The sequence below is a fragment of the Bubalus kerabau genome, chromosome 1 (assembly GCF_029407905.1).
Source record: "Bubalus kerabau isolate K-KA32 ecotype Philippines breed swamp buffalo chromosome 1, PCC_UOA_SB_1v2, whole genome shotgun sequence".
Taxonomy (NCBI): domain Eukaryota; kingdom Metazoa; phylum Chordata; class Mammalia; order Artiodactyla; family Bovidae; genus Bubalus; species Bubalus kerabau.
This window is the reverse complement of record NC_073624.1, coordinates 5,676,118-5,704,046: the sequence shown is the minus strand read 5'-3', so window position 1 is coordinate 5,704,046 and position 27,929 is coordinate 5,676,118. Positions and strand designations below refer to the sequence as shown.

The 27,929-nt window shown below is 50.4% G+C and overlaps 1 protein-coding gene across 1 annotated transcript in view; it reads right to left on the bottom strand.

Annotated features, from left to right (window-relative positions):
* EFCAB6 (EF-hand calcium binding domain 6) overlaps positions 1–27,929 on the bottom strand; it is a 258,271-nt gene that overhangs the window by 51,158 nt on the left and 179,184 nt on the right. The window contains exons 21-23 of the mRNA XM_055565985.1: positions 23,111–23,207; positions 17,449–17,567; positions 6,294–6,488 (exon numbers count right to left, since the gene is read on the bottom strand). Coding sequence (XP_055421960.1) covers positions 6,294–6,488; positions 17,449–17,567; positions 23,111–23,207 — 411 coding nt within the window. The remainder of the gene's footprint in view (positions 1–6,293; positions 6,489–17,448; positions 17,568–23,110; positions 23,208–27,929) is intronic.

Sequence of the window (27,929 nt, the reverse complement as noted above, 5' to 3'; positions counted from 1 at the left end):
AACCAATAATTTCTTTGGAGCAAGAGCTCCACGATCATTCTAATGCGATAATCTGATGATTCATCTACCAGCTATTCTTGAAGATGCTTTGCAGCCTTGGTGTAATACATACATTGAAAGGTACTCGGGAAAAAAAAAAATCATCATTATCATTTTATTATTATTATTATCAGCAACACTATGTTAGAGAAATTACAACCTTGGCTTTTTACTAGAATGAGTACTTTAAAAACGGAGCGAAGCATTTAAAAATACAGTGATATCACAGACATGGGAAATACACCTCCGTTCTCCCCGACGAAGCCTCGGTGGGTGCCTGTCACGTGCCAGGTACTGCTCTGGGTGTCAGAGCGGTCACCCTAGCAGAACTTCCATTCCAGGTGGGGCAAGGCCGACGATAAACAGAAGACACCAGTGGCCTGCACGATGGGTCGGTGGGACGGCTGAGCGCTGGTGAGCAGGGCGAGGAACGTCCACAGCTGGCCGGGCTGCAACCCCCAGCTGTGGATGTCGGTGGGCCTCACTGGGGAGGCAACACTTGAGCAGAGATGGCAGCTGAAGGACTCAGCTGGGATTTAGCCCCCTGCAGACCTCTCTGGGCCCAGGGATAGCCAGTGCCAAGGCCCTGAAGCAGGAGTGGGACCAAGGACGCTGAAGAGCCTGGGTCCCGTCGGTGAGCGTTGAGGGGGCAGGGGTCCGGGACCCCTGTCTGCTGCCAGGTCCCTTGCTGTGAAGAAACGCAGCCATCGTTTGTGTGTGTCAGTCGGCAAGCCAGGACCTGTGCCGCCTTCATGTTCCATCTCCCATTCTTTCCTCTTGCCAAGGGAGGCGGGTAACTGTCATCCCACGTTATAGGAAGGGACAGCGTCCACCCATGCGGGCTCCGGGCTGGCCAGCGGTCCCTCGCAGGGACACAGGGACGACGTCTAGCTGTAGCTCCTGCGTTAGTTAGAGCACTGATTTCCTTGGGAATGTGTTCAAGTTTCTGATTCAGTCTTTCAGGAAATTTCTTCCCAGACTTAACAGAAATTATTGGTAAGGGAATAAAAACATGTGGACATCTTTGAGAATGAGCAGTCTCGCTCCAGATCTATGGGGCATGGAGTCTATTCTATAACTTCGGCTTACCTAGGTCTCCAGAAAGCTTTTCCTACCACACTGAACACTGGGCCTATCTGACTCCAGCTCGGCTGTGAGTTTCTTAGTTGGGGAAAAGAAGAAGCCAGAAACTCCAAACTCGAAATCTTCGCTGGTAATTGTCTACCACCTGAGATACGTATTGCGGATTATTCCTGTTGTGACATTAGGTTGTGTCTGACTCTTTATGACCCCAGCATGCCAGGCTTCTCTGTCCTCTGCTATTTCCTGGAGTTTTCTCCATTGAGAAAACCATCCATTGAATTGGTGATGCTATCTAACCAGCTCATCCTCTGCCACTCTTTTCTCCTTTTGCCTTCTCCTTTGTGGATACATACCCACAAATAGGTTCCTTGAGTGTGCCTGGGAAAAAAATTATCCATAGCAACAAAAAAGTCAGAAATCAGGAGAGGAAAGCCTGAGAGTATATTGGGGTGGGGGAGGCAAGGATGCTGAGGCCGTGCGGGTCACCGTCTCCCTTCCCCCACTGGCTCCCGGTTCTGAGTTGGCCAATGTGTGCCTCCAAGAAGCTGACACGAATGAGCTGCGCTAACTGTCTGGGGATGTGTCTTGAGAGAGGCAACTGCCTGGATTCCCGCACAGGTGTACTCTGAATTCAGTCCCATGTTGCAGACTGGTTACTCCTCAACACAACTATTACATTCCACTTAATCCTTCAAAAAGGGAAGCAAATGAAGGTATAAAAAAAAAATCAGAACTTTTTTTGAGATACATATTTTTAGAGAATTGAGGCATTGAGCCTTTCTTGGACTGGTTTCCAGGCAATAATCACCTCCCTTGCAGAGTAAGAGTGAGTGAGGATTCAGGCCTGGGATTCAGCCAGCTGCCCAGCAGAACCCGTGGCAGCCGAAGCAGCGTCTGGGCCCCAGTCTGGACGTGAGACGGGAGCCCCAGGAGGGTGGGGCCGCAGAGCCCCCCGCCCTGCGGCCAGGCCGGCATGGTGGGAAGAACCCTGGATGACCCAGCAGGTTTTGCTCCTGAGCCTCTCAGTTCACATCTCAGAACAGCCAGCCGTGCTCTGTGGCTGGTTTACTGATGCTGCCCTGACCCTGAATCTTCAACTCAGACTTGGGCCCCAAAAGAGCAAGGGCCTGGAAAATAAATACGGGCTTGAGAAAGGACTCTTCTGAATCTTAAAAATGTATTCAGGCCACTTTAAACAAAATCGATTCACTTAAATTTAAGAAGCAAACGTGAAATTCCGTGGCTCAGACGGTAAAGCATCTGCCTATAATGCGGGAGACCCGGATTCAATCCCTGGGTTGGGAAGATCTCCTGGAGAAGGAAATGGCAACCCACTCCAGTATTCTTGACTGGAGAATTCCATGGATGGAGAAGCCTGGTAGGCTACAGTTCATGGGGTCGCAAAGAGTCAGACACGACTGAACGACTTCACTTTGATGAGCACGACTCCTGTTTGTGAATCTTATCAGGGTTCGGTATAAAGGAGGAGGTTGACAGTCCGGGAAACGTTGCCTCCCGAAGGGTTCTCTGGAAGACCCACTGACACAGAGACTGAAAAGCGGGCTAACCTGAAGGGCAAAGCGACGTGAAACCTCACAGTGTGACGTCCTTGAGAACAGGGGCCGGACCTGAGTTTTTATGGCCCGGGCTTGTGTTCTTGGGTAGGAGAGCATGACGGTGGCAGGGCACTGGCCGAGCGTGCATCGGTTTGCCGAGCTTGGTGCTGTGAAGATGTGAGGGGCATCGTCCACTGGCTCGCAGCGCTCCCAGCCACGGATCCACACGCACCCCGTAAACGGGAGCGGGAAAAGAACGTGTGTGGGCATCGCCAAGGACACAAGGTTCCTCTCCAAGCCTCATTACTCACAAGCGGCAGGAGGGGAAGGAAGGGGGCACACACATGGGTAATGAGGCCAGTGCTGCCTGGGAAAGATAAATCCCACTTTTTCATTCGTTTTATGGGATATGTGATTTATGACAATCCTGTGCATATTTTTACTTGAAATTTCACCAACTCAATTCTCTGCTTCTGGGCTTTATAACTTAGCAACTTGGACATAATTCAGGGGTGTGTTCAACAGGCCTTTCTCTTAAACCCCATTCAGCCATCACATCCCGTCTCTGTGTCCTTGGAGTGCTTCTCTCCTCCGGGGGATTCTTTAGCTCATTCACTCATTCAGAGATGGTGTGGACAGAGAGCTGATGGGACAGATGGGAGACGGACAGACACACAGATGAGAGCACCGTGGAGTGGCCCAGGACAGGGACGGATGCAGAGTCTGTCTCGTCTCACATCACGTGGAATGCGGCAACACTCTCTCCTGTGTTTAACTTTTTGTTGCTGCATAATCGACATATAACATCGAGTTGGTCTCAGGTGTACACGGTAATGACTTGGCGTCTGTACCCACCGTGACGTGGTCGCCAGGACAAGTGTGGATGCTGTTCGTCACCAGCCATAGGATGAGAACTTTCGAAGATTTACTTTTGGTGACTTTCAAACACACAACATGGTACTTCTAACTACGGTCGCCTTACTGTGCGCACGTGCCCAGGGCTTACCTGCCATAACTGCAAGCTGTGCTTTTGGGCCCCTTCACCCGCCCTGACACTCCCCCACCTCTGGCAACAGCCAATCTATTTTCTGGATCTACGAGCTCGCTTTTGTTGCTGTCGTTTTCAGATTCCACGTACGAGTGAGACCACCCGTTTTTGTCTTCCTTTGACTGATCTATTTCATCTGGCATAGTGCCCTCAAGATCCATCCATGATATCACAACTGGCGAGATTTCTTTCTTTTTTATGGCTGAATAATATTCCATTGTAATAATATTCCATTGTATTATTTATTATTTATATCTACATATAAATATGTAGATACATATTTATACACACACACACATTTTCTTTATCCACTCTTTAAAAATTTTAAAATATGGCCTTAGTGACTAGTTTTAAACTTTGAAAAGAGCCATGCACAGTCCCCCCATCCAAATACAACATGATGCCTTCTGCACAGCATCTTCTGGTCCTCGTGGGCAGGCACGTATGTTTGGTGTGGTTACCATCAAGGCACACAGACTGTTTAAAATTTCATTGCCCACCAGTCTTCCATCACAAACACTCCCACAGGCTCCATGGTGGTGACTATAACTGGCACACACCACCTCATATTCCTTGGAGCCGTGTTCTCTACAAGCCAGGGTATTCATCTGGGATGGACAGGTGTCTACTTTGTTGCTGCTGTTGAAGACACACTGCAAGTCATACCTTGTACCTGCTGAACTCCTCTGAATTATTTCTGTGTGACAAATCCTCCAAGGTTGAACTGCTGAGTTTAAGAATGTGTCCTTTCATGCACTCACTGGACAAATCCTCACGGAGTGCCTGCTAGGTGTCGAGCACTGTTCTAAACCAAGGAGAGACAGGCGTATCCTCCTGGAACCTGCATTCTAGTTGCCCAGGGGAGGGGCCAGGTGTGTATGTTAGTACAGACCTAAAAGCTTCAGTTCTCAAGTTCAGTTCAGTCGCTTAACTCTTTGCAACCTCATGAACCGCAGCACGCCAGGCCTCCCTGTCCATCACCAACTCCCGGAGTCCACCCAAACCCATGTCCATCGAGTCGATGATGCCATCCAACCATCTCATCCTCTGTTGTCCCCTTCTCCTCCTGCCCTCAATCTTTCCCAGCATCAGGGTCTTTTCCAATGAGTCAGCTCTTTGCATCAGGTGGCCAAAGTATTGGAGTTTCAGCCTCAACATCAGTCCTTCCAATGAACACCCAGCACTGATCTCCTTTAGGATGGACTGGTTGGATCTTCTTGCAATCCAAGGGACTCTCAAGAGTCTTCTCCAACAGCACAGTTCGAAAGCATCAATTCTTTGGCGCTCAGCTTTCTTTATAGCCCAATTCTCACATCCATACATGACCACTGGAAAAACCATAGCCTTGACTAGACAGACCTTTGTTGGCAAAGTAATGTCTCTGCTCTTTAATATGCTGTCTAGGTTGGTCATAACTTTCCTTCCAAGGAGTAAGCGTCTTTTAATTTCATGGCTGCAGTCACCATCTGCAGTGATTTTGGAGCCCAAGGGTGACCTATAAAATATGAATGACTTGAGAGTGTGACTGGGTAGGGCTGGGTAGGATTTTAGCTCTTTAACTCCATCGTGGCTCTGTTTTGTTGTTCTTGTTCAGTTGCCAAGTCGTGTTCGACTCTTTGTGATCCCATGGACTGAAGCACACCAGGCTTCCCTGTCCTTCACCATCTCCTGGAGTTTGCTCAGGCTTGTGTCCATTGAGTCAGTGATGCCATCCAACCATCTTATTCTCGGTCATCCCTTTTTCTTCTGCCTTCAGTCTTTCCCAGCATTCAGGGTCTTTTCCAATGAGTTGGCTCTTTGAATCAAGTGGCCAAAGTATTTGAGCTTCAACTTCAGCATCATTCATCCAATGAATGTTCAGGATTGATTGCTTTTAGAATTGACTAGTTTGATCTCCTTGTAGTCCAAGGGACTGGTCCAATAGTCTTGTCCAGCACCACAGTTCAAAAGCATCAATTCTTCAGTGCTCAGTCTTCTTTAGGGTCCAATTCTTACATCCATACACGACTACTGGAAACACCATAGCTTTGACTATACAGACATTTGTTGGCAAAGCGATATCTGCTTTTTAATACACTGTCTAGGTTTGTCATAGCTTTTCTTTCAAGGAGCAAGCATCTTTTGATTTCCTGGCTGCAGTCACTGTCCAAAGTGATTTTAGAGCCCAAGAAAATAAAGTCTGTCACTGTTTCCATGGCTCTGTGACTTTACACCAGTTTCTAGAATCTACAGGGGCTTTGTAGGTGGCTCAGTGGTAAAGAATTTGTCTGCCAGTACAGGAGACGCTGGTTCCATCCTTGGGTCTGGAAGATCCCCTGAGAAGGAAATGGCAACCCACTGCAGTATTCTTGCCTGGGAAATTCCATGGACGGAGGAGCCTGGTGGCCTACCGTCCATGGGGCCACAAAAGAGCAGGACACAGCTGAGCACGCACACGCACTAGAATCTACAGTGAACGAGTGTGATAATTTCACGGCAGCGCTGCCAGCACCAGGGGGCACAGCCTCAGAACAGCCAGGCTCAGTGTAGAACAGACACCGGCCCCGGCGAGGTGCTCACCGACTCACCTGGCTGGCATGGCCTTCTCTGTGCTCTGCTGCAGCTCCTTCAGCTCTTCTCGCACCTGCTGAGGCTTCGTGAAATGACCCATGAAGTTAAAGTACTCCTCTGCGTAGGGCCGGTGAATATCTGCTGAGTAGTTAATCCCCAGTTTCTGCAAAAATTCTTGGTAAGTGATGTGCCCTCTTCCCTCACTGTCGTACCTTTAAAGACAAACACAAAACTCTCAGCTGTGGCCGCCGAGGGGGCATGCTCAGGGCTTTAACCCCGTCTACACTCCATCTGCCTGGTTCCTCACACCCTAGGTTCCTGCATTACTGGCCTCCCTGAGGGAATCAGATGTGCTGGAGCCCAGGGCTCACCCAGGCCTGATCTGAATCTGTTTTTAACAAGATCCCCAGGCCATCCATATGCTCATCAATATTCCATTGAAACCCACTGCTCCAGTCAACAGGAGGATCACCTCATACGAGGTGGTCTTGGTTCACCCCCTGAGAGCAGCCGGATTCACCCACCAGCTTTTGGCAGAGACATGACTGTGACCACGGAAAATTAAAAGGAACCCTTCCACTCATTCAAAGGTCTTTTATTGAGCACCTCCACCAAAGAAGAACTATGCTAAGGTTCAGAAGAAAAATCCAACAACAAAAAAACCCATATTCAGTCTTAATACTCAAATAAATGAACGCCCCTTGATTCCAGTTCCCCATTTCCTCTTTGAAGAGATGCCAATTACACACAACCAACGCGAGAGGCGAGGAAGGAAAACAAGATAAGAATTACGCTGCGTACCTTTTATGCCATTTTCTATTATTGGGATTTTTCTGAATTATAATTCATTTTTTTAAGAAAAAAGCATAATGGAGGGTTTTTATCTCCCCAACATTAGTCAAATAGAATAGAAAGAATTATTTCAATAAAAAGTTTTAAGGCAAGTTTTCAATTTTCTTTAAAGAAAAGAAAAGCATTTATTCTTACAGATCTTGGTCCTCTTCTCTAACTGGTAAAAACAGCATTTTGTCAAGGTGGTTTTTTTCCCCAGATGAACTCTGTGTTTTGAGGACCAAATATTTACATGATGTCTGGGGCGCAACGCTCCAGCCGGCTGCTGTTCAGGGCTTTGTCAATGTGGCCTGCTCTCCTGTGGGAGGCAGGGCGCCTCTCTGCGCGCAGCCCACCCAACACAGTAGGATTGCAGAATCGCGTGCTCCCTGGGTCCTCTGTGACCCTTTCAACTGAGTGATGACAAGGAAAATGGATTTATTTACCTGACTTTCTCGTCTCTCCAGGGGAGCGGCGGTGGGTGGACAATGCGGGGTGAGAAGCCCCCAAGGTGGCTGCTAGCCCAAGGCCCCCGTCCACTCCCTTCTCTCACCCGCAGGCCTGCAGACCCCACTTCCACCTCCTTCCCAGCACCCAGGCCTGTTTTCATCAGGTACTCTGTCCCAGAAGGTGAGGAGTGTTCCCTCCTGTGACTAAGAGGCAGGGAGGGAGGTGAGGTCTGAACCCAGCGAGGTCCTCCCATCACCACCTCCCCACCGTCTGCTCTTGGGTTCCTTGCCTGCTCCTATGAGCATGGGGGTGGGGGGTTCTCACACCTGCAGGCAGAGATCAGTGCCTGACTGCTGGCACTGCTACTGAGGATTTGGGAGAAACTTCCAGACCTTTCTCAGTTCAGTCGCTCAGTCGTGTCTGACTCTTTGCGACCCCATGGACTGCAACATGCCAGGCCTCCCTGTCCATCACCAATTCCCGGAACTTGCTCAAACTCATGCCCATCGAATCAGTGATGCCATCCAACCATCTCATTCTCTACTCCTCCCTTCAATCTTTCCCAGCATCAGGGTCTTTTCCAAGAAGTCAGTTCTTCCCATCAGGTGGCCAAAGTATTGGAGCTTCAGCCTCAGCATCAGTCCTTCCAATGACTATTCAGGACTGATTTCCTTTAGGATGGACTGGTTGGATCTCCTTGCAGTCCAAGGGACTCTCAAGAGTCTTCTCCAACACCACAGTTCAAAAGCAGCAGTTCCTCAGTGCTCAGCTCTCTTTATGGTCCAACTCTCACATCCGTACATGGCTACTGGGAAAACCATAGCTTTGACTAGACGGACCTTTGTTAGCAAAGTAACGTCTCTGCTTTTGAATATGCTGTCTAGGTTGGTCATAGCTTTTCTTCCCAGGAGCGAGCGTCTTTAAATTTCACAGTGCAGTCACCATCTGCAGTGATTTTGGAGCCTAAGAAAATAAAGTCTATCACTGTTTCCACTGTTTCCCCATCTATTTGCCATGAAGTGATGGGACCAGATGCCATGATCTTAGTTTTCTGAATGTTGAGCTTTAAGCCAACTTTTTCACTCTCCTCTTTCACTTTCATCAAGAGGCTTTTTAGTTCCTCTTCACTTTCTGCCATAAGGGTGGTGTCATCTGCATATCTGAGGTTATTGATATTTCTCCCAACAATCTTGATTCCAGCTTGTGCTTCATCCAGCCCAGCGTTTCTCATGATGTACTCTGCATATAAGTCAAATAAGCAGGGTGACAATACACAGCCTTGACGTACTCCTTTCCCGATTTGGAACCAGTCTGTTGTTCCATGTCCCGTTCTAACTGTTGCTTCTTGACCTGCATACAGATTTCTCAGGAGGCAGGTCAGGTGGTCTGGTTTTCCCATTTCTTTAAGAATTTTCCACAGTGTGTTGTAATCCACACAATCAAAGGCTTTGGCATAGTGGCATCTGTTATTAGTACAGCCTTAGGGCTTGTAACCCTCCCAAAATACCATTCTACATTTATTCAATGAGTTTTCTAAAATAGAATGAAGTGACCCACCCACCAGAGGAGGCCCGTGGGGGCTCTGAGTCCTGGGGCTTGTATGTGCATGTTTAGTCACTCAGTCGTGTCAGACTCCTTGAGACTCCATGGACTGCAGCCCAGGAGGCTCCTCTGTCCATGGGATTTCCCAGGCAGGAACACTGGAGTGGGTTGCCATTTCTTACTCCAGAAGATCTTCCTGACCCAGGGATTGAATACGCATCTCTTGCATTGACAGGCGGATCTTTACCACTAGCGCCCCCAGGAAGCCACACCACTGTACCTGGCTTTCTACTCCAGGTGGCGGGAAGGGCTGGTGCCGCTAGCAAACGGCTCCCCCTACTGCTGGTGATGAGGCAGCTGCGAAGGGGGCGTCTAGGTCTCCATCAGGGCACCTGGGAGGGGGAGGGGCTGCCATTTCTCAAGCTCTGAGGGCGACCCCTGGGCCGTGGCCCTGCCCTGAGCTGCACCACATCTCTGCCAGCCTCGTGCCACCAGATGCAGCTGTGACTCTCTAGAAAGACACCCCTGGAAGAAAGCTCCCCGAGGGCTACCACCCCAGGGGAGGGCTCCTGAGAGAAGGTGCACAGACGACCTGCCCGACAAGAAAGCCCCAGCCAGCAGGGCCCCATCTGGAACCTCTCTTTCTCTGATCCTAAGGTCAAAGGACTGCATCTCCACCTCTCTTGGGTCCCTCCAGGCCGTGATGAGGACCGGGGGCCGATGTGCATGGAGAACCGGGACCAGGGCCACCCAAAGGCTCAAGCACGCTCTGGCTCCACCTCCCCAGCTCCAGTCGTGTCTCCCCTCCCGGCTTGATGGAAAGCTTCCTGAGGAGGAACGTGCCTTGTTTTATCTTGATGGGCAAACTCACAGCTCCCAGCAACCCACCCTGCAAAGGCTTCCTTATCAATACCTGGTCACTGAGCGAGCGAACGTGAAGCGTGCATGTCCCTAAGGAAGGCCTGCCATCCCCGTGGGGGACACTCGTGGGATTCCCAGCCACAGACTCTAAATCATGACACTTGGACTGAATGAAAAGACACTTCTTAATTACTTCATTGATAAAGATCATACACATTCTCTCCGCATCTCCAAGGAACAGAAGACCAGATTGCACAACTGCAACTAAAATATTGTTATGCATGTGAATAATAAGAGAGTTAATTCAGCTTACATAACCTCACCCTTCATTATATAATCCTTTGTGTCACATTAAAAAAAAAATCAACTTGATTATAAAGGTTGAATTTTAAAATGGTTCGGCAACAGATGCACCAGGAAAAACATGCATATAAAACAGAGGGCCCATAAAAACCCACATTTGCATGTGGCAATGGCCACTAATTTATGACATAATCAGATTACTGCCTGTCTATTGCACACACAGCCGTTCGGTTGTACACACGGTGTGAATACATTCGCATCGATCGCTGGGCTGAGAAAGTCTTACTCTTTTGTGCTCAGTTTACTGCTTGATTCTTACATAAATGACAGAAGAACCTTCCAACACCACTGACCCCAGATTCAGAGCGTCTGGTGCGAGCCCCACTGACGACCCAGGCTGGCAGCAGAGGGAGATGTAGTCCTTGGGCAGCTTGGACGTGTGGGTCCTTTTGGGGAACATCCGTGGGGAGGGCAGCGTGCCTGCTCAGAGAGCTGCCCTGCAGAGCACAAAGTGTCCAGCTCCCTGAGGGTTGGTGCCCAGTGGGCACATTCACCCAGGCCGGGGGGAGCCACAGACCGGATACCATCTGCCTCAGCCCCACCCAGGGCCACAGTCTGGCCCTTATGCACCTCAGTAAGTGACTGTCTGGCCTTGGATGCAGCCACACCAGAGAAGGGAGACCCACTCCTTCCAGGACTGCCCAGTGTTCCTGGTTCCAGAGGATGTCAGCTACTAGAACACCCTTCGTCAGGGGCGAGGGGCCTGCCGGGTTAGTCCTCGCCAAGTTGAGCCCCCCTTCGTGTCCAGCTCTTCTAACTCGACTCCTACCATCAGCACATCCCACTCAACCTTCTCTTTTTTTTCCTTTCTTTTTAAACAAGTTTTATTTATTTATTTTAATTTTTTGGCCACACTCTGTGGCATGTGGGATCTTAGTTCCCCCATCAGGGATGGAACTGCACTCCCTGTATTGGAAGGCAGGGTCTTAACCCCTGGACCACCAGGGAAGTCCCAGTCCTTCCTTTCCTGAACTGTTCCTTCAGCCTTTCCAAATCCTTTCCCACCCCGGGGCTCTCCGGTCCAGCACAGCGCCTGGTGGGTTCTCTTGGCCAAGCCTAGGGAGACAACCCAAAGCTTCAGGTAGTCACACGTGCTCATGTGAGCCGACGCACAGGACACAGGGTTTCTGTGATAGTCCTCGCTTTTCATATTGGAATGCTAACGTACAGTGCATCTACCCAAACAAGAAATGTACATAAACTGGGCATCATCTCCAGAACATTCTACCAGGTCTGCGTGACCAGCTGGTTGTACACGACAGGCATCTATACTCAAATTTCCCAGGCTGCTGGCTGTCCTGCTTGAGTCGTCTGTGTGTTTTTATAACACAACGGCTTTGTAGTTTCTTGGCAAAGTTGGTTTTAGGTCCAAAATAGCAGAAATCTACCCAAGGAAGCTAGGCTACAGGAGGGGCTTGGAACACTGAGCACCCCAGAAGTGCATGTTCCTCAGAGCCCTGTTCCTGGGGCTCCCTGTCCCCTCGGGCTCTGCTGACACAGGCAGCAGCCTCCCCCTTCTGGGGGCCTCCCACTCCTGCCCCCCAACTCTGGGCCTCTCCGCTAGCTGGGATGCCCTCTCCCCGCTCTGGCTAATGACTGCTTATTTGGGTGTTAGGGTCAGGCATTGCACCGCCGAGGGTCCCTCCTGGAACACCCACAGCCCAGGCTGCCCGGCTTCTCCCTCCTGGCATGCAGATGCTGTCTTCCTGGCTGAGTTGTGGGCAAGGGGCTGCCTTCATCTCTGAAGCCCCCGAATCTGGCACTGGGCCTGCAATTTTGAAAGTTTCAGGAAATTCCTGCTTAACGATCAGCTCAGATGAAGGAATGAGTGAATGCACATTCATCCTGTAATTTATTCTCAGCCGTCTCTCTGAAACCAAACGTGTTGCTCCCGAAATCTTGGGCTGAAAGATTCTACCGGCTTCACTTAGGAGGTTTCCTTTCACAAGGGCCTCCTCCAGGTTTGAGGGCTGTGTATCTTTAACCCTGGGTGAGCCAGGCTCACTTAACACGCACCTGCCCCACTCGGTCCGCCCCAAGAGGTCAGCGGGGGCCACAGCCCACCCGTCCCTGGGCTATGGGCTGGGGGCAGAGGTGAGTCACTCTGTGCTGACCTGCTGCACTCTGCAGACCCCCGAGGACCCTGCTGAGGAATGAAGCCACCTCTGGAAGCCAGATCCCGAATCACCAGTTGGAAGAGAAGTGTCCAGAAGAGCTGCTAGACATGCTAGACTTCGGGTGAATAAGAACCAAAACATCCATGTGCCAAGTCACTGAGATCTGGGGGTTAATGCATTAATTTACTTCCACAGTGTAAATGAGACCTCCGGATGCCTCAAAGCTCTAAGAGAGTGCAGGTGCTTTGTTTAAGTGCTGAGTGAGCGACGGGTGATGATAATTATTTTGTCTATATTCTCCATGTTTTCTAATTCTGTGTTTTCGAAAGAATGTTATTGTCCTGATCACTTCCAGCTACCCAGTTTTGGCGGTGGGCTTTCTTATTCTCACCAGTAGACTCCAGGAGCTGGCAGAGTGTGTCACATTGGCCCCAGCTGCTCCCGCCTTGTCACTCATGGTGGAAGAATGCCCCTCCCTTGTATGAGCAGCTGCAGGAGACTCAGTGGTGGGGGGACCCTGGGCAGCCCAGCGCTGGCCGCCCCCTTGCCAGGCCACACCTCCTGCTTTGTGCAGCAGGCAGGTGGGGATGTGGAGGGAGGAAACCAGGGTGAGTTGTGTCGGCAAACACTGAATGGTGGAGAGGAGCAGGCCAGTGGAAGGGGGAGGGGGGAGGGTGAGTATGGTTAACCGAGGTCACAGAAATGCCTAGAAAATGGATGAGAAACCACACCACCGAGTTTGTCATGTCTGCTGAGTGGGGCATAGCTGCTTTCTTGTTGCTGTCTTTTCCTCTTCCTTAGGCTTTTTTGAAATTCAAAGATGCTTGCTCCTTGGAAGAAAAGCTATGATCAACATAGACAGCATATTAAAAAGCAGAGACATTACTTTCTCAACAAAGGTCTATCTAGTCAAGGCTATGGTTTTTCCAGTAGTCATGAGAGTCATGAGAGTTGGGCCATAAAGAAAGCTGAGTGCCGAAGAATTGATCTTTTGAATTGTGGTGCTGGAGAAGACTCGTGAGAGTCCCCTGGACTGCAAGGAGATCCAAACGGTCCACCCTAAAGGAAATCAGTCCTGAATATTCAAATTCATTGGAAGGACTGATGCTGAAGCTGAAACTCCAATACTTTGGCCACCTGATGCCAAGAACCAACCCACTGAAAAAGACCCTGATGTTGGGAAAGATTGAAGGCAGGAGAAGGGGATGACAGAGGATGAGATGGTTAGATGGCATCACCAACTCGATGGACATGAGTTTGAGTAAGCTCTGGGAGTTGGTGATGGACAGGGAAGCCTGGCGTGCTGCAGTCCAAGGGGTCGCAAAGAGTCCGACACTACGGAGCAACTGAACTGACTGACTGATGCTTTTCTGGATTTTCCGAGTCTTCTAAAATGAGTGTGCGTTAATATTGCTATCAGAAAGTAATTTCAAATCTGTATGATCTTTTTGCTATTTCTATGCTTATCTTTGCCTCATTATACTGTTTGGTCACACAGCCATGCCATGGGATAGCTGACTGAAGCTCAGAGAAGGTGAGCCACTGGCCCAAGGTCACACAGCTCACCCTGGGCTCCAGGGGACAAGGCACAGCCCCGCTCAGAGCACAGCCCTCAGCTGTGGGCTACTCGGCCGCCTCAGGGGGGCCTCCTGATTTCTGCCCAAGCTCATCAGACAGCCCCAGGAGCGTCTTATCTCATCGCTCAGCCTCTCTCTCCAGCCGCTGCTGCTGTTTGGTCACTAAGCCGTGTCCGACTCTTTGTGATCCCATGGACTACAGCCCTCCAGGCAAGAATACTGGAATGGGTTGCCATTTCTTTCTCCAGGGGATCTTCCCAACCCAGGGATCAAACTGTACTCTCCTGCCTTGGATTCTCTACTGCTGAGCCACCAGGGAAGCCCCTTTTTAGGCTGCTAAAGGCTGACTGTCACCTCCTAACTCTGTCACACCTATCACTTCCTCCCCGGTCCTCCAGGCCCACCCCCAGGGACGTTTACCCATCCTCTCACTTAGAACCCCAAGACAGCCCCCAGTTCACCTCCGTGCCTCCCTCGCCTCTCTGGCAACTCATCCTCCTCCCTGTGGCCAGAGTGATCTTTCTAGACTATGGAAACCTGCCTCAATCTGTCCCTACTAAACACTTGGCCTTCAGGACAGAGTCCCCACCTTGTCCTTCCCTTCACGATGTGGTTCAGCTGATGTGTGGGTCCCCCCAGATGACCCCGCAGTCATGGGATGTGACACCCCCTTTGCCACTTGGCTGGACATTCACCTGGTGGCTCTCAACCCCACGTTTGTCCTGCCTGTCTTCCCAGCTACCCCCGCGGCTCCAGGGGAGCTGTGTCCATTGGAGGTGAGGAGAGGGCAGGGCCGGGCTGTTCCCAGGGGCTCCTGGTCAGCCCAGCGAATGAGATTCCAGCAGGTTCCGAGAGGCATCAGGGGTGGAGGCCACTTCCTGGTCTCCAAGAAATACCCTGTCTCCCTTTGCCCTCCAGTCCCTGGTGGGGAGCAATCCCTTGTCTCTGGGTAACCCCTCCTTGCTCTTCCAGCCCTGGGAGGCGGACAGCAGCCTCCTGGCCTCTATGTAATTCCACAGTCCCTTTCAGACTTCTGGTCCATCTGACATCTCTGTAATCAGTCTCTCCCTTAGGCCCCGCTCGGCTGTAAATATGAGGGCAGCTTCTGAGGTCCTGCCGGGACACTGTGGACACGCTCCTGGGGCCCCCTCTGTCTCCATCGCCCCTCTTCCCACCTACCCTGGAGGTGACTCTGCATGTGGAGACACCATCGTGGACTCCCCAACTTTGCTCCTCTTTCCCTAGGCACACATCCAGACTGTTTCTCCCAGCCTCCCTGGCCGGGGTGCAGCCACATGCAGGGATTCTGGTCCAGAGTTTGGGCAAAGTGACAGTCACGTTTCCAGGCTTGGACCTTACAAAGCTGACCAGACGGTCCTCTGTGCTCGTTCCCCTTCTCTGCTGGCAGACACGTAAGATCAGGGGATGGGGGGCGGGCTCCTGGTCCCCAAATGATTGTGGGCAGAGCTCCCCACCACCCACATTAAATTGTGACATCCTTACCAGGGCAAGCCCCTGGGATGTCGGCCTTGTTTGTTATTGCAGCTGACCCTGACCCTGACCCTGAGCAGTGGAGTTAACTTAGCAGAACACAGCAAGGCACAGAGGTTAAGTAACTTGACAGGGGCCACACCTCTGTGAAGGGGTGGAGGCAGGGGTCATGACCATGTGGCTGCAGAGGTCTCAGCCACTCACCATCCACAGCGAACAGTCGGCTACACAAAGGTAGACGAAGTCCTCATCTCAGTTTGCAGCACAGGGTAGACATTGTGTATTTATAGAATAGTGGTGATACACGGATAAATAAACTTTAGCGAAAAGTAATGGTGAGAGTCTCCCTCCCACGAACAGGGAAGCCTGCTCTGTCTCCCATCAGGAAGAGGGCTAGGCGTGCCCTCCTTCCACAGGGAACCCCCAGGGACACCTGACTCTCATACCCCTCATCCCTAAGGCTGGCACCCAGCCTGGGGGCTCATCCCACTCCTCCCTGATGGAGACAGCCGTCCCCTTATGCCCCACACCCCCCATCAATCTCTCCTCTGAACGGGCTCCTGACTCATCTTCCTGAAGCGAGACTTGACCCACATCGCAGCCACTCAGCCTATGTTGTCCCAGACGTCCCATTAGCATTGCCCGGAAGCGAGGACAGCGCCGGGTGATCAGCCTTGCCTTTCCCTCCTCAGCCTGGAGCCCAGGGACCGCTTGGAGAGCCCCTCGCCCATCCACCTGCCCCATCTAGACCCTAGGAACCATTTCAGCATCACTCCTCCACGCCCACAGCACCCCGCTTCAGCTCCCTGTCTGCTGGACCTGTCCGTCCTCTGGCACTTATAACAGGCGACGCTCACCCCGGTGTTGTAGGGGGGATGTTCGTGCTCGCCAACAGCTCCCTAAATGTCAGAATGACACAGTCATGCCGCATCATCCCAAATGTCTATGTGGTGAGAGCTCCATGCGCCTGCCCGCTGCGACCCCGTCCTTTGAGTCCTCAGGTGGACCCACTCACTCAGTCTGTTAAAAGGGAAAACGGGCAAGGAGACCAAACTTACCCTGGATTGGAACTGATCTAGAAGAAGAATAAGGGTTTTGTAAGAACTTCACGATGCTTTTCTAAATTAGACACAAAACAGCCCACCTAATTCTAAACTCGGCCAACATTATAGCTTTCCACTTTAAACAGATGAAATGCTGAAAAAAAAAAAAACTGCATGAACTGCTCCATTGAGCTGGCCCCCGAGAGGACCTGCAATATTGGGGTACGACCCTGGGGGATGCCAGCGGCGACTAACACATAATGAAGGAGGAAGCAATTCAGAGATGGATCTGGAACTCAGAAATGGACCGCGTGGTGAGTGCACCTCGAAATTTAGACACCTACCCAGGGAACGTTGTGATGGGGGGCCTGGTTCAGAAATAGCTTAAAGTACATTTTGAAAAATGTAGCCAATACTAGCTCCTGGTTTCAGTTTAAGACACCCTCAGGAAACTATTCCAAGTTGCCAAAAGTTTGGTTATTTTCTTCCAACAAATTACTAACCTAAAAAACACTTGTGTAGCATCGATTTCCGTCTCCAGGCAATGGAGAGACTGCGTTCCCCTTAACCCACTGCAGATCTGTCCGCAGAGCTAGCTGTGTTAGAGAGAAGTCTTTGGGGAGTGACTTCATTCTCAGAAACAGTGAAAGGATGCACTCGAATGCGTGGTTCCTGAGAAACTCAAAACCCTCATGTCCAATGTTGGTGACAAGTGTTGACCTGGTTCCTGTGCTCTGAAAGGCCGGCCTGTTGGCCAAGGCTGCTTTCAGGGTTGAACAGGGCAGATACAACCACAGGAAAATATTCCTGGCCCTGCCTGACCCCCGAGTTGTGATGAAAGCCCGGTGCTGAATTTGGCAGTCAGGAAGGAAGAGACAGTCTTCAGATGCCACTCACCTCATCCAGAGCTTTTCAAACTCTCTCGGCGTGAGGGGGATGTCAAAGCCATACAGCGCGTTCTTCATGTCCCGTCGTCGAAGGATACCGTTGCCCTCGCTGTTGGTTTCTATAAAATTCTACAATATTAAAAGACAGCATTTAGTAACATGTAAAATGCGCTCAGAGAGTATCTGGGACAGTCTAAGACTTCCCCTTACGCACGTCGCCTCCTGTTGACTTTTTTTTTTAAGATTTTTTTTTTTTTTTTGGATGGGGACCATTTTTAAAGTCTTTTATTGAATTTGTTACAATATTGTTTCTGTTTTATGTTTTGGTTTTTTGGCCACAAGGCAGGTGGAATCTTAGCCTCCTCACCACGAATGGAACCCATGCCCCCTGCGTTGGAAGGTGAATCTTAACCCCTGGACAACCAGGGAAGTCCCTAATTACTCCTTTGCATATGTTCCAAATAAAGTCCTCACTCTGTTCAATAAGACAACGGAGCAAAACGTCCAGTGTTACATCCTAGAACGGGCTTGTTTCCTGGTAATGAGTGGTCTTGAGCGTGTGGCTGGGGTTTTTTTTCCTGAGCAACAATTTGGGTTCAAACACTGTTAGCATTAAGGGCCAACCAGAGCCCGGGAGGTGAGGTGTGGCCCCACTGCTCGAGGTTATCGTCTCCACTTTTCAGAGAACTTGGCCCCCAGCGTCAGAGGGGAAACAAGGGACATGAGACTCCATAGTTGTTACGATGAGGCGACATGGTACCATTTTAACACCCCAAGGGGTGCAAAAGGTCTCTGGGGATGTGTCAGGCATTTAAAGGGCCACAGACTAGGAGAGCAGGTAACACAGGGTGTTGAACATTGTCTTAAACTGTTTCTAAACAATAGTTCATTCCTCCTCCTTCCAACACACTGCGTGGAAGACACAATGGGTTCACTTCCCAAGTCCTCTGCAAGCATCATACTTCATGGCGAAACCATGAAACGTTTTCTGGACGACTAAGAATCAGACAAGAATATCTCTGTTGCTCTGTATTTAGCCTTGTACTGGAGGTGCGAGTCAGTGTAGTTAAGCAAGTTAAAACTGGTAAAAGGCATAACAACAGGGCAGGAAGAAATGTAATTGTCATTATTCACAAATGACATGGCTGTATATAGGGTATACGAAGAATTCACGGATAAAGTGTTATAATAAGATACAGTGGCAATAAATCTGGATTCTATGAAAAGTGAAAGTGAAAGTTGCTCAGTCGTGTCTGACTCTCTGCAACCCAAATGACTGCAGCCCGCCAGGCTCCTCTGTCCATGGAGTTCTCCAGGCCAGAACACTGGAATGGGTAGCTGTTCCCTTCTCCAGGGGATCTTCCCAACCCAGGGATCGAACCCAGGTCTCCCACATTGCAGGTGGATTCTTTACCATCTGAGCCACCAGGGAAGCCCCGGGATTCTATATCAATAGGCAAAATCATTCACATTTTAATATATCAGGCGTGGAAAATGAACTTTAAAAACATTTCATTTACAACAGCACCAAAAATAGAAAGTCTGAGGAACAAATCTTATAAATGATTGTACGGTTTTTACACAGGAAAGTCTAAAACTGTTTTGAAAAACATTTTAAAAGATCAAAATAAATGGAACTACACTGTGTTCATTAATTGGAAGGCCCCATGTAGTAAAGATGTCATTTCTTGCCAAACATCCCAATCGTTTTTTTTTTTTTTCCTTTGTAGAATTTGACAAACTGATTAAAAAACTCGAATAAGAGAACAGGGAGGAGGGAGCTGCCTACTGGCTAATTGAGATGCATTACTGGACTTCCCTGGTAGTCCAGTGGTTAGGATTCAGCGGTTCCACTGCGGGGGCCCGGGGTTCGATCCCTGGTCAGGGAACCTAAGTTCCCAGCTGTGGGGAAGTAGACCTGCCTACTAGCGGGCTGACACTGGCTCCAGGCCCACAACCACCCCCCCGAGAAGCCCACTCCAGCGGGCCAGCCCTTCCTGGGGCCCTGCAGTCAGAACTATGTTATGTCTATTTTACCACAATTAAAAGAGAATAACTTTATTTACTCCTGGCACACACCACTGAAATCCCAAAATATATAAATGTTATTCATATGCGCATTTATTTTGTGATGGGTCCTTGCCGCTGCGCAGGCTCTTCTCCAGCTGCTGAGCGCAGGGGCTGCAGTCTAGTTGCCGTGTGAGGGCTCCAGGGCACGAGGGCCTGGCGCAGTTGTGAACGTGCACTCCCAGCTGCGGTTCCCGGACTCTGGAGCACAGGCTCGGCAGCTGCGGTTCACGGGCTTAGCTGCCTCATGGCAGGTGGGACCTTCCTGGATCGGGGATGAAACCCACGTCTGCTGCGTCGGCAGGCACGTTCTTTACCACTGAGCCACCAGGGAAGCCTCTGCCATGATTTTTTTAAAAAGCAACAGTATGTGCAGCCGGTTGTGATCCATCCACTGCCTCACACTGAAAACCACCCGGTCTGCCCCGAGGTCTGCCCCATCCGTGCAGTCCCCACCGCGCCGGTCAGCCCCGCAGAACCCCTGCCTCGGTTCAGCTTCAGGCTTGGCATTCTCACCTCCCCCGCACGCCTGTCCAACACCTGCTCATCTTTCTACTACTGACCTCTTCTTGGGCACCCCGTTGTATGTGCACCATTGCCATTGTGATCCGTACCATTCTTTAGAGTTTTTGTTGGTGTTTATGCCACAAGTCTCTGGGGGCACAGACATGTCTTTATTTTATCTTATTTTTGGTCATTGTATCTTTAGTACCTTGCAACAAGGACTTTCCTGGTGGCTCAGATGGTAAAGTGTCTGTCTACAATGTGGGAGACCTGGGTTCGATATCTGGGTTGGGAAGATCCCCTGGAGAAGGAAATGGCACCCCACTCCAGTACTCTTGCCTGGAAAATCCCATGGACAGAGGACCCTGGGGGGGATACAGACCATTGGGGTTGCAAAGAGTTGGACACGACTGAGCGACTTCACTAACAGAACATAGTCAGCTCATAATAATATTTGCTGAAGAAACCAACGACCTTATTTTCCAAAAATACTTCAATAGACATGAGCATACTAAGCTGTCCCCAGAGGAGACAACGCCTCTGTGTTTCTGAGGATCCAGCGGGACGTGCCCCCACTGGTGCATGGCAGGAATGGGGAGCCCCATGACTTTATGTGGCTCCCCAGGTGGCGCTGGTGGTAAAGAACCCGCCTGCCAATGCAGGAGAGACGTAAGAGACTCGGGTATGATCCCTGGGTTGGGGAGGTCCCCTGGAGGAGGGCATAGCAGTCCACTCCAGTATTCCACCTGGAGAATCCCATGGACAGAGGAGCCTGGCGGGCACATGACCCTATATATGAAGGTCACACGATGACTAAACCCTGAACCCTTGTTCAAGGGCAGTTTTACTGGAGAATACACCCCTTGGGATATTAGCAGGTGCTGTTTTGTGAATTCCCAACAGAAACGCAGCAGAAGGGAGACACCTTCACCATCTCTAAATGCTGGGGCCCGGCGGCAGAGTGCGGGGCCTGGTGAAGAGTGCGGATGTGAGCGCCCGTGAGAACCCGCCATGCCATTACCAGGCGGTCAGGCGGAAATACGGCAGATCTTGTTTCTGGGCTTTACTTTCTGCTGGTTTAGATTTCAGAACTAATCCCTTCAGTGTGGCACTCAATATAAACCGAGAGAGGGACAGGGCGGTCCGCATGTGCCGGGCCATTGAGTCCTGCGGGGCCAGTGAGGGCCCCAGAGCTTGGTTCTGTAGAAAGCGCCTCCTCCCCCCACCCCACCCCCTTCCAGGCCCCTGAAATCCTTCTTCCTCCGTAATCCTCCGTGTCCCCTCCCTGCCCCACTCCCACCAGGCTCAGTTCTAGGAGAGATGGAAGAGGTTTCCATGGGGGGACACTGGGGCTGCTGGTTCAGCAGCCCAGAGCTCTGGGGTCCCCACAGCTCTTCTGCACGTAGTTTGGGGCTCTGCCCAGCATCGACGATGAAGGCAGCTAAGAGAGGCCATGGAACCAAGGTGGAGCGAGAGGGCCAGGACAGGGAGGAGGTCCACCAGCTGGGAGGCTGGGCCAGGAGTCAGGGGGACCTGCAGGGTGTCAGGGAACCGAGGTGGAGGCGTTTCAGGGAGGGTGGACTGAACAAGGCGGAAGAAAAGACCTCCCCAGCCTCCAGCTGCTCCCAGCAGCCTGCTCCTTTCAGCGTCCGCCTGCCTTGTTAATAACCTGCCTGTGCTCCTTGACTGTCCCTTCCCCTGGTCCGTGAGTTCCGCCAGGAGGGAGCAGGCACACCCCCCGGGCACTCAGTCTGTATGATGTCAAGGCGGGGCTGGAAGAAGTGGTGAAGGGCCCTGGAGGTGGCCCTCGGGAGTCCCTGGCCCCACAGGCAGCAGCGCAGAGAGTGGACCAGAGAGGTGGCTGCTTCCATAAGGGAAGGAGGGCAGAGCAGCCAAGAGGAGAGGCAGGCTGGGGAGAAGGGGCTGCTTTCCTGAGTTGGTCCAGCCTGAGGGAGTTTGAAGGTGGGAGAGAAGCAGGAATGGGGCGGGCACGTGGCTGATGGTGTTAGCTCTGCCCTCTCCCTGTGGAGTATGGGCTCTGTGTGCCCACCATGTGCAGCCCAGATCACGCCCTGTGCTCCTCGGCCCAGGGGAGTCCTCTAAGGCTGGTCCAGCCTCAGTCCATGTGATTTGCTAGCCCGGGCTGGCAGAGTCCATGCTATGAGGATGGGGACCAAGGAAGAGGCGGTCTGGGTGCCTAAAAGCAGGCCTTCACACTGGACACAGGCCAAGAGAGAACACAGAGAGAAAATGACCAAGTGAAATAAAGTGGAGATGTTCTTCAGAATAGTGTGAAAGTATTCCTATAATGCAGTTTACAAATACTTTTAAAAGTGAAATTACTGGGTCCTTGTTGCATTGAGAAATAGTGACATCAGAGTCTAGGCTTCAGGACGACCTGGGCTTGCATTTCAGACCTACTGTCTTGCAGGTATAGCTGCCATTGTTAGAGTGTGTGTCCATCTTGACACTCTAATCACAATTTACATCACTGCACACCTTGAAAACGTGCTTTTCATAATTTTGGCAGGAAAGGAAGAAATATCTCTTTAAAATGCATGTTTATAACTGTGGGGGCTTCCCTGGTGGCTCAGACAGTAAAGAATCCACCTGCAATGCAGGAGACCCGGGTTTAATCCCTGGGTTGGGAAGATCTCCTAGAGAAGAGGATGGTTACCCACTCCAGTATTCTTGCCTGGAGAATTCCATGGACAGAGGAGCCTGGCGGGCTACACTCCATGGGGTCACAAAGAGTCAGACAAAACTGAATGACTAACACTTTATAACTGTGTAAAAAGAAATATGATAGCATCTTACATTGCTTCATAAAAATTTTTAATTCATATCAAACCTGAGATAAAGCCAGGAATTTCAGTCCATGTAACTCCTAAAATCACTTTTTTTTTTCTAAAGACAAAATTGACCTTGAATGTGAGAATTTATTTTGAAAAAGTATTTTAAGAATCAAAGGAGGCACTACATTGGTATAAAAAGTTGCTTTCCCATCTCAGTGACTGGATCAAAACAGCTCCATCATCCCAATGACCTTGGAACACTGAAATAGCTGCCCTTCCCTTTTAAGGAAACAATTGCTTTCTCACCTTAGACAAGTCTGACCATCTGGTTTTTGCTTTGGTGACAAGGTACTGATGCGCCTGTTCACAAGCTAGTTCTGAATCTGCAACCTTCTGTTTTGGTCTTAAAAGAAAAAAAAAATAAATAATTCTGTTTCAATTTAAAAGACTCATTAATCTCCCAAGGGGTTCCCCTACTCCCATTCGTGACAAAGGTACTATAAAAGTCCGCTATTCCACATCTGGTCTAACTTAATTCTTAAAATACAGTCTTACTTCCCTAGTTAGGGAAATTTTAAATTTAGTTAGGAGTCCTTGCTTATTTCCAGATAAATGCTGTTCAAATTTTCCAGCGGTTCACAAAACAAAAAGGGTTCGTTTATTCCCAGAGGGATAAGAAAACACAGCACAACACTGTCTTTGGATGAAAAACCAAAAACTTTTATTTCTGAATGTACAAGTGGGTGTGATAACTCGGACCAAAGCAAACAGTCTGAGAACCCTAGGGGAACATGACCTACAGATTCGGTCTCAGCTCATGCTCAAAGGTTGAGTCTGTGGAATACATAATGATCAAAATTCTATTTACTCACAGAAAGGCGGGCGCCGAAGACACTTTCAAAAAAGACTGTGGTTAGGCATAAGAAGTGCAGTGAAGACTGTGGCTGAAGGAATTTGGGGTGCCCTGGACTCTTCCACTCACTACAACAAATCTGGGGAGCAGATCCTATAAAACCTTTTGCCACTTCTATCTCTGGGGTTGCCCTGCTTGGATCCTTGTTCACTCATGGGCATGTGGGTGATCGGGGTTTCTTGCCTGAGGGTGAGTGAGCAAGCCCCTACAGGGACCTTCACAGGAATTTCTCCCCAAAGGAGCCCAGAAAACCAGGAAGAGGACAGCAAAAAAGCCCCACGTTGCCCTTTACTTTTTCATTTTTTGGTCGTCTCGTGCAATACGCAGGATCTTAGCCCCCTGTTGTCGTTGAGTTGCTAAATCCTGTCTGACTCTTTGTGACCCCATGGATTGTAGCCCGCCAGGCTCCTCTGTCCATGGGATTTCCCAGGCAAGAATACTGGAGTGGGTTGCCATTTACTTCTCTAGGGAATCTTCCTGATCCAGGAATGGAAACCATGCCCCCTGCACTGGAAGCATGGAGTCTTAACCAGGGAAGTCCCCCAGGTCACCCTTTGAGAGAAGTATAATTCATGTTCCAGCAGGTGAGATGCTTGTGAGGAAAGAAATCTAAAGAAAAAAATGCAGCAAAGGTTTATGTGATCCGTGCCTCTCTGCGGCTCTGTATATGACGCCGGGTGGGGCGGACGTGGTTTCTAGGGTAACCATGACCCCCACGAGCTCCAGTCGGGCTGCAGCTGCCGGTCACTTGGCACACGGATTTCCCAGAAATGTTGGCATCGTCACTCCACTTTGCAAAGGGGGACGCTGGGCTTTGGAGAGGTGAAACAGCCTGCCGAAATCACACAGCCAGTTCCGGAAATCCTGGCCCCTCAGCTCAGGGTCCTCCCAGGCTGGAGGCAAGCCTTTCTCATCATTTTCATTCCAGCTGAAGCCACAGCTTTGGCAGCTCCTCTGACGTCAGTCCTCAGAGGAAAGGACCCATTAGGCGGCTCAGTTCACAGAGGTGAGAGGGCCACCATGGTTTTATGCATGGAGGATCTTCTTTTCGCTTAACATTTGCTGCCGGGAGCCGGAGTGAGGACCTCCACCCGTGGCAAAGGTCATGAGGAAGGAGGCTCGAGATACGCAAAGGCGGGATCGAGCCTCAGGAGTCCCCCTGGATATTCTTGAGCATCTACCCCCAAAAACCAGAGTCTGCCTACTTTACTGCTTTGTGCTCTCACCTCTGACTTTACTGGGGGCTGTCCCCCACCACCATATCGCTCTCTCTGATAAAGAGTTAACTTACAGCTCCAGTTAATAAAGTTCCTGGGCATTAGGAGTGTTTAAATCCAAACCCCTCAGATAGCTCTCTAACTCACCTGACAAGTTTACCCGGACTCCTACAGCTATGCATACAATTGTTTACAGTCTCCCAGCCTCTAGAGGCACGGGAAGCTTAAGATATTCAAATAGCTTAGAGCCTCTCAGAGAGTTAGAAACTGTCAGAATAAAACTAGTAAAGGATTTCATTGATGAGCTAATGCTTGCTGCAAAGTTTCCACATCCCCTGTATTGTATCCTTGAATGTGTATTAATTAATATACTTGGTATGTAGAAAATATAAGTAGTGGCCTTGGTGTTAGCAACTTTAGACCCTTAAGGTAATAAATTCTTTCCTTTGTTGTAAACCCACTGCACCTCTGCCCTATAGGAATGCAACTTTATCTAACACCTTCGGAGGATGGCGCCAAACCTTAAAATAATTACTCTTAGAGAAAATAAGTCTTATGGTTGACAAACCTTTGTCAAGAGTCATAAAATGTTAATAGGCCTTCTGGCCAGAAGATGATGGAAATCACCTAAACCATTTATATAAGATAAGTTTGCAGAAAAGAAACCCTGGTTTCAATAAGGATCAAAGACTGCTGACTTTGTATGATTTCACATCCCCTATTATCCTCTATGTGCAATTTAGGGTATAAAAGCCCCTTTTGAAAATAAAGCTACGGGCCTTGCTCACCAAAGCTTGGTCTCCCCATGTCATTCTTTCTTTTCACATTCCGGCTGAGTCTCCATCTGGAGCATGGAGGTCCTCTGCGACCATTTATTTGCCTGGGCTTCTAAGACCGACTCGAGAAGGTGCCTAAGGTAGGGCACCTTCCGCTATTCGAGAGGGCGCCTGCGGCCTCCGTGGTCAGAGCTAACCTGATGTCACAGGTTATATTGATTTTCCGCATAAACCAAGCTACTCAGCCTCTTTTCTCCGCTGAATTTTCCTACTGAGCTATCCTCATTCTATTACTCTTTATATCTTTGATGAATATTTAAATAAAGCTATTGTATCCAGTGAACTCGCCGATGCCATCTCCCCTTCAAATATCCTGGATCAGCCGGGGCTGGACCTCGGCAATTTGTATCTCACTTCAACGAGCTCAGTTCTGCCAGCACCGCTGGAGTGTCCAGCCCAGTGCAAGGTTGGGGTGAGTGAGGCCTGTGGCTGCCATCTCCAGAGAAAGTTCTCCTGAGACATCCCGGTCCCATCCTACATTTAGAGCAGACAGCAGAAGACTTCCCTGGTGGCCCAATGGCTGAGAATCTGCCCGCCAATAAAGGGAGTCATGGGTTCAACCCCTGGTCCAAGAAGAGTCCACATCTTCCTGGCAACTAAGTGCACAAGCCACAACCACTGAGCCCGTGTGCTGCAGCTACCGAAGCCCGTGTGCCTGGGGCCCGTGCTCCGCAACGAGAGGAGCCACCCCGGTGAGAAGCCTGCACACCACAGCTAGAGAGGGGCCACCCGCTCGCCGCAACCAGAGAAAGCCCGCACGCAGCAGTGGAGACCCAGTGCAGCCAAAGAATGGTAAGTAATGGTTTAGTCGCTAAGTCGTGTCTGATTCTTGCGACCCCATGGACTGGGAACCCTCCAGGCTCCTCTGTCCATGGGATTCTCCAGGCAATAACAGTGGAGTGGGTTGCCATTTCTTTCTCCAGGGGATTTTCCTGACCCAGGAATCGAACCCAGGTCTCCTGCATTGCAGGCAGATTCTTTACTGACTGAGCTACAAGGGAAGCCCTCCCTTGTGACCAAAATATAAAAATATAACTAATCACAATTAAAAAAAAAACAAAACGCAGACAGCAGGGTACAGCACTGGAGCCAACAAATTAAGCAGTGACCATTTGCTCTTTACGAGGCTTCTCCTCTAAATCCTGAGAAACTCTGCTGCTAGTCTCAGCTGTCCAGGACCGCTCCCAGGTTCCCTGATGACAGCACTCTGTACCTACTGGTCACTGAGACCACGGTGGCCCTCGTCACCCCAGAAGCCCACACTGGGCTGTTGATCTCTGTGTCACTTGGAAAGGGTCTTATTCAGAGCGGCGCTTCTTTGGTGAATTACATAGACTTTGACCCCCTGTGGATTGGCAGACAAGAGTTCTTGCCCCCGTTCAGGGGGCAGGTGCAGAGGACTGGCAGCAGCTGGGTGGAGTCTTCTCCCTCCTCCTGCTGAGGACCACCACGTGAGGCTGGGCCCACTTTCATTCCTCTTCTGGCAGCTGCCAGCTTGTGGGGTACACAGGTGAACTGTGGCTTCTACATCGCCAAGCCCGGGAGTCCTGGTACTAACACGTGGCACTGTTGACTGTCTCTCCCACTCTCATCCCCTTCATGGCACTGCTCTTTAAATCACAGCGTGCACTGGAACACCCACCACCTGGCGAACACGTGCCCTCAGCGAGTGTGTCTCCCTCTCCACCTGCCCCCTGTGCCTCCTCCCGCCTTCCCCTCAAAGCTCATCTACCGTCTGAGAAGCCATCCCTGTTCCTGCCCCCGGCCACCACCTGCTGCTGTTCGTCCACGCCTCTGTGTCACTGGCACGGCAACCTCACCTGCTTCCCTGTTCCATCTCTCTCCAACTGCCTACCGGACTTCACAGAATCATGGAATTTCAAGGCTGGAAAGGGATCCAGAGATCAGCCAGTCTAGTCCTCTACTGCTAATTTGCTTTTGTTGTTGTTCAGTCACTGGCCCTTTGCGACCCCGTTGACTGCAGCACACCAGGCTCCTCTGTTCTCCAGTATCTCCCAGAGTTTGTTCAAACTCAGGTCCATTGAGTCAGTGATACTATCTAAACATCTCATTCTCTTCCGCCCCCTTCTCCTCCTGCCTTCAAACCTTCCCAGCGTTCAGGGTCTTTTCCAATGAGTCTGCTCTTCACATCAGGTGGC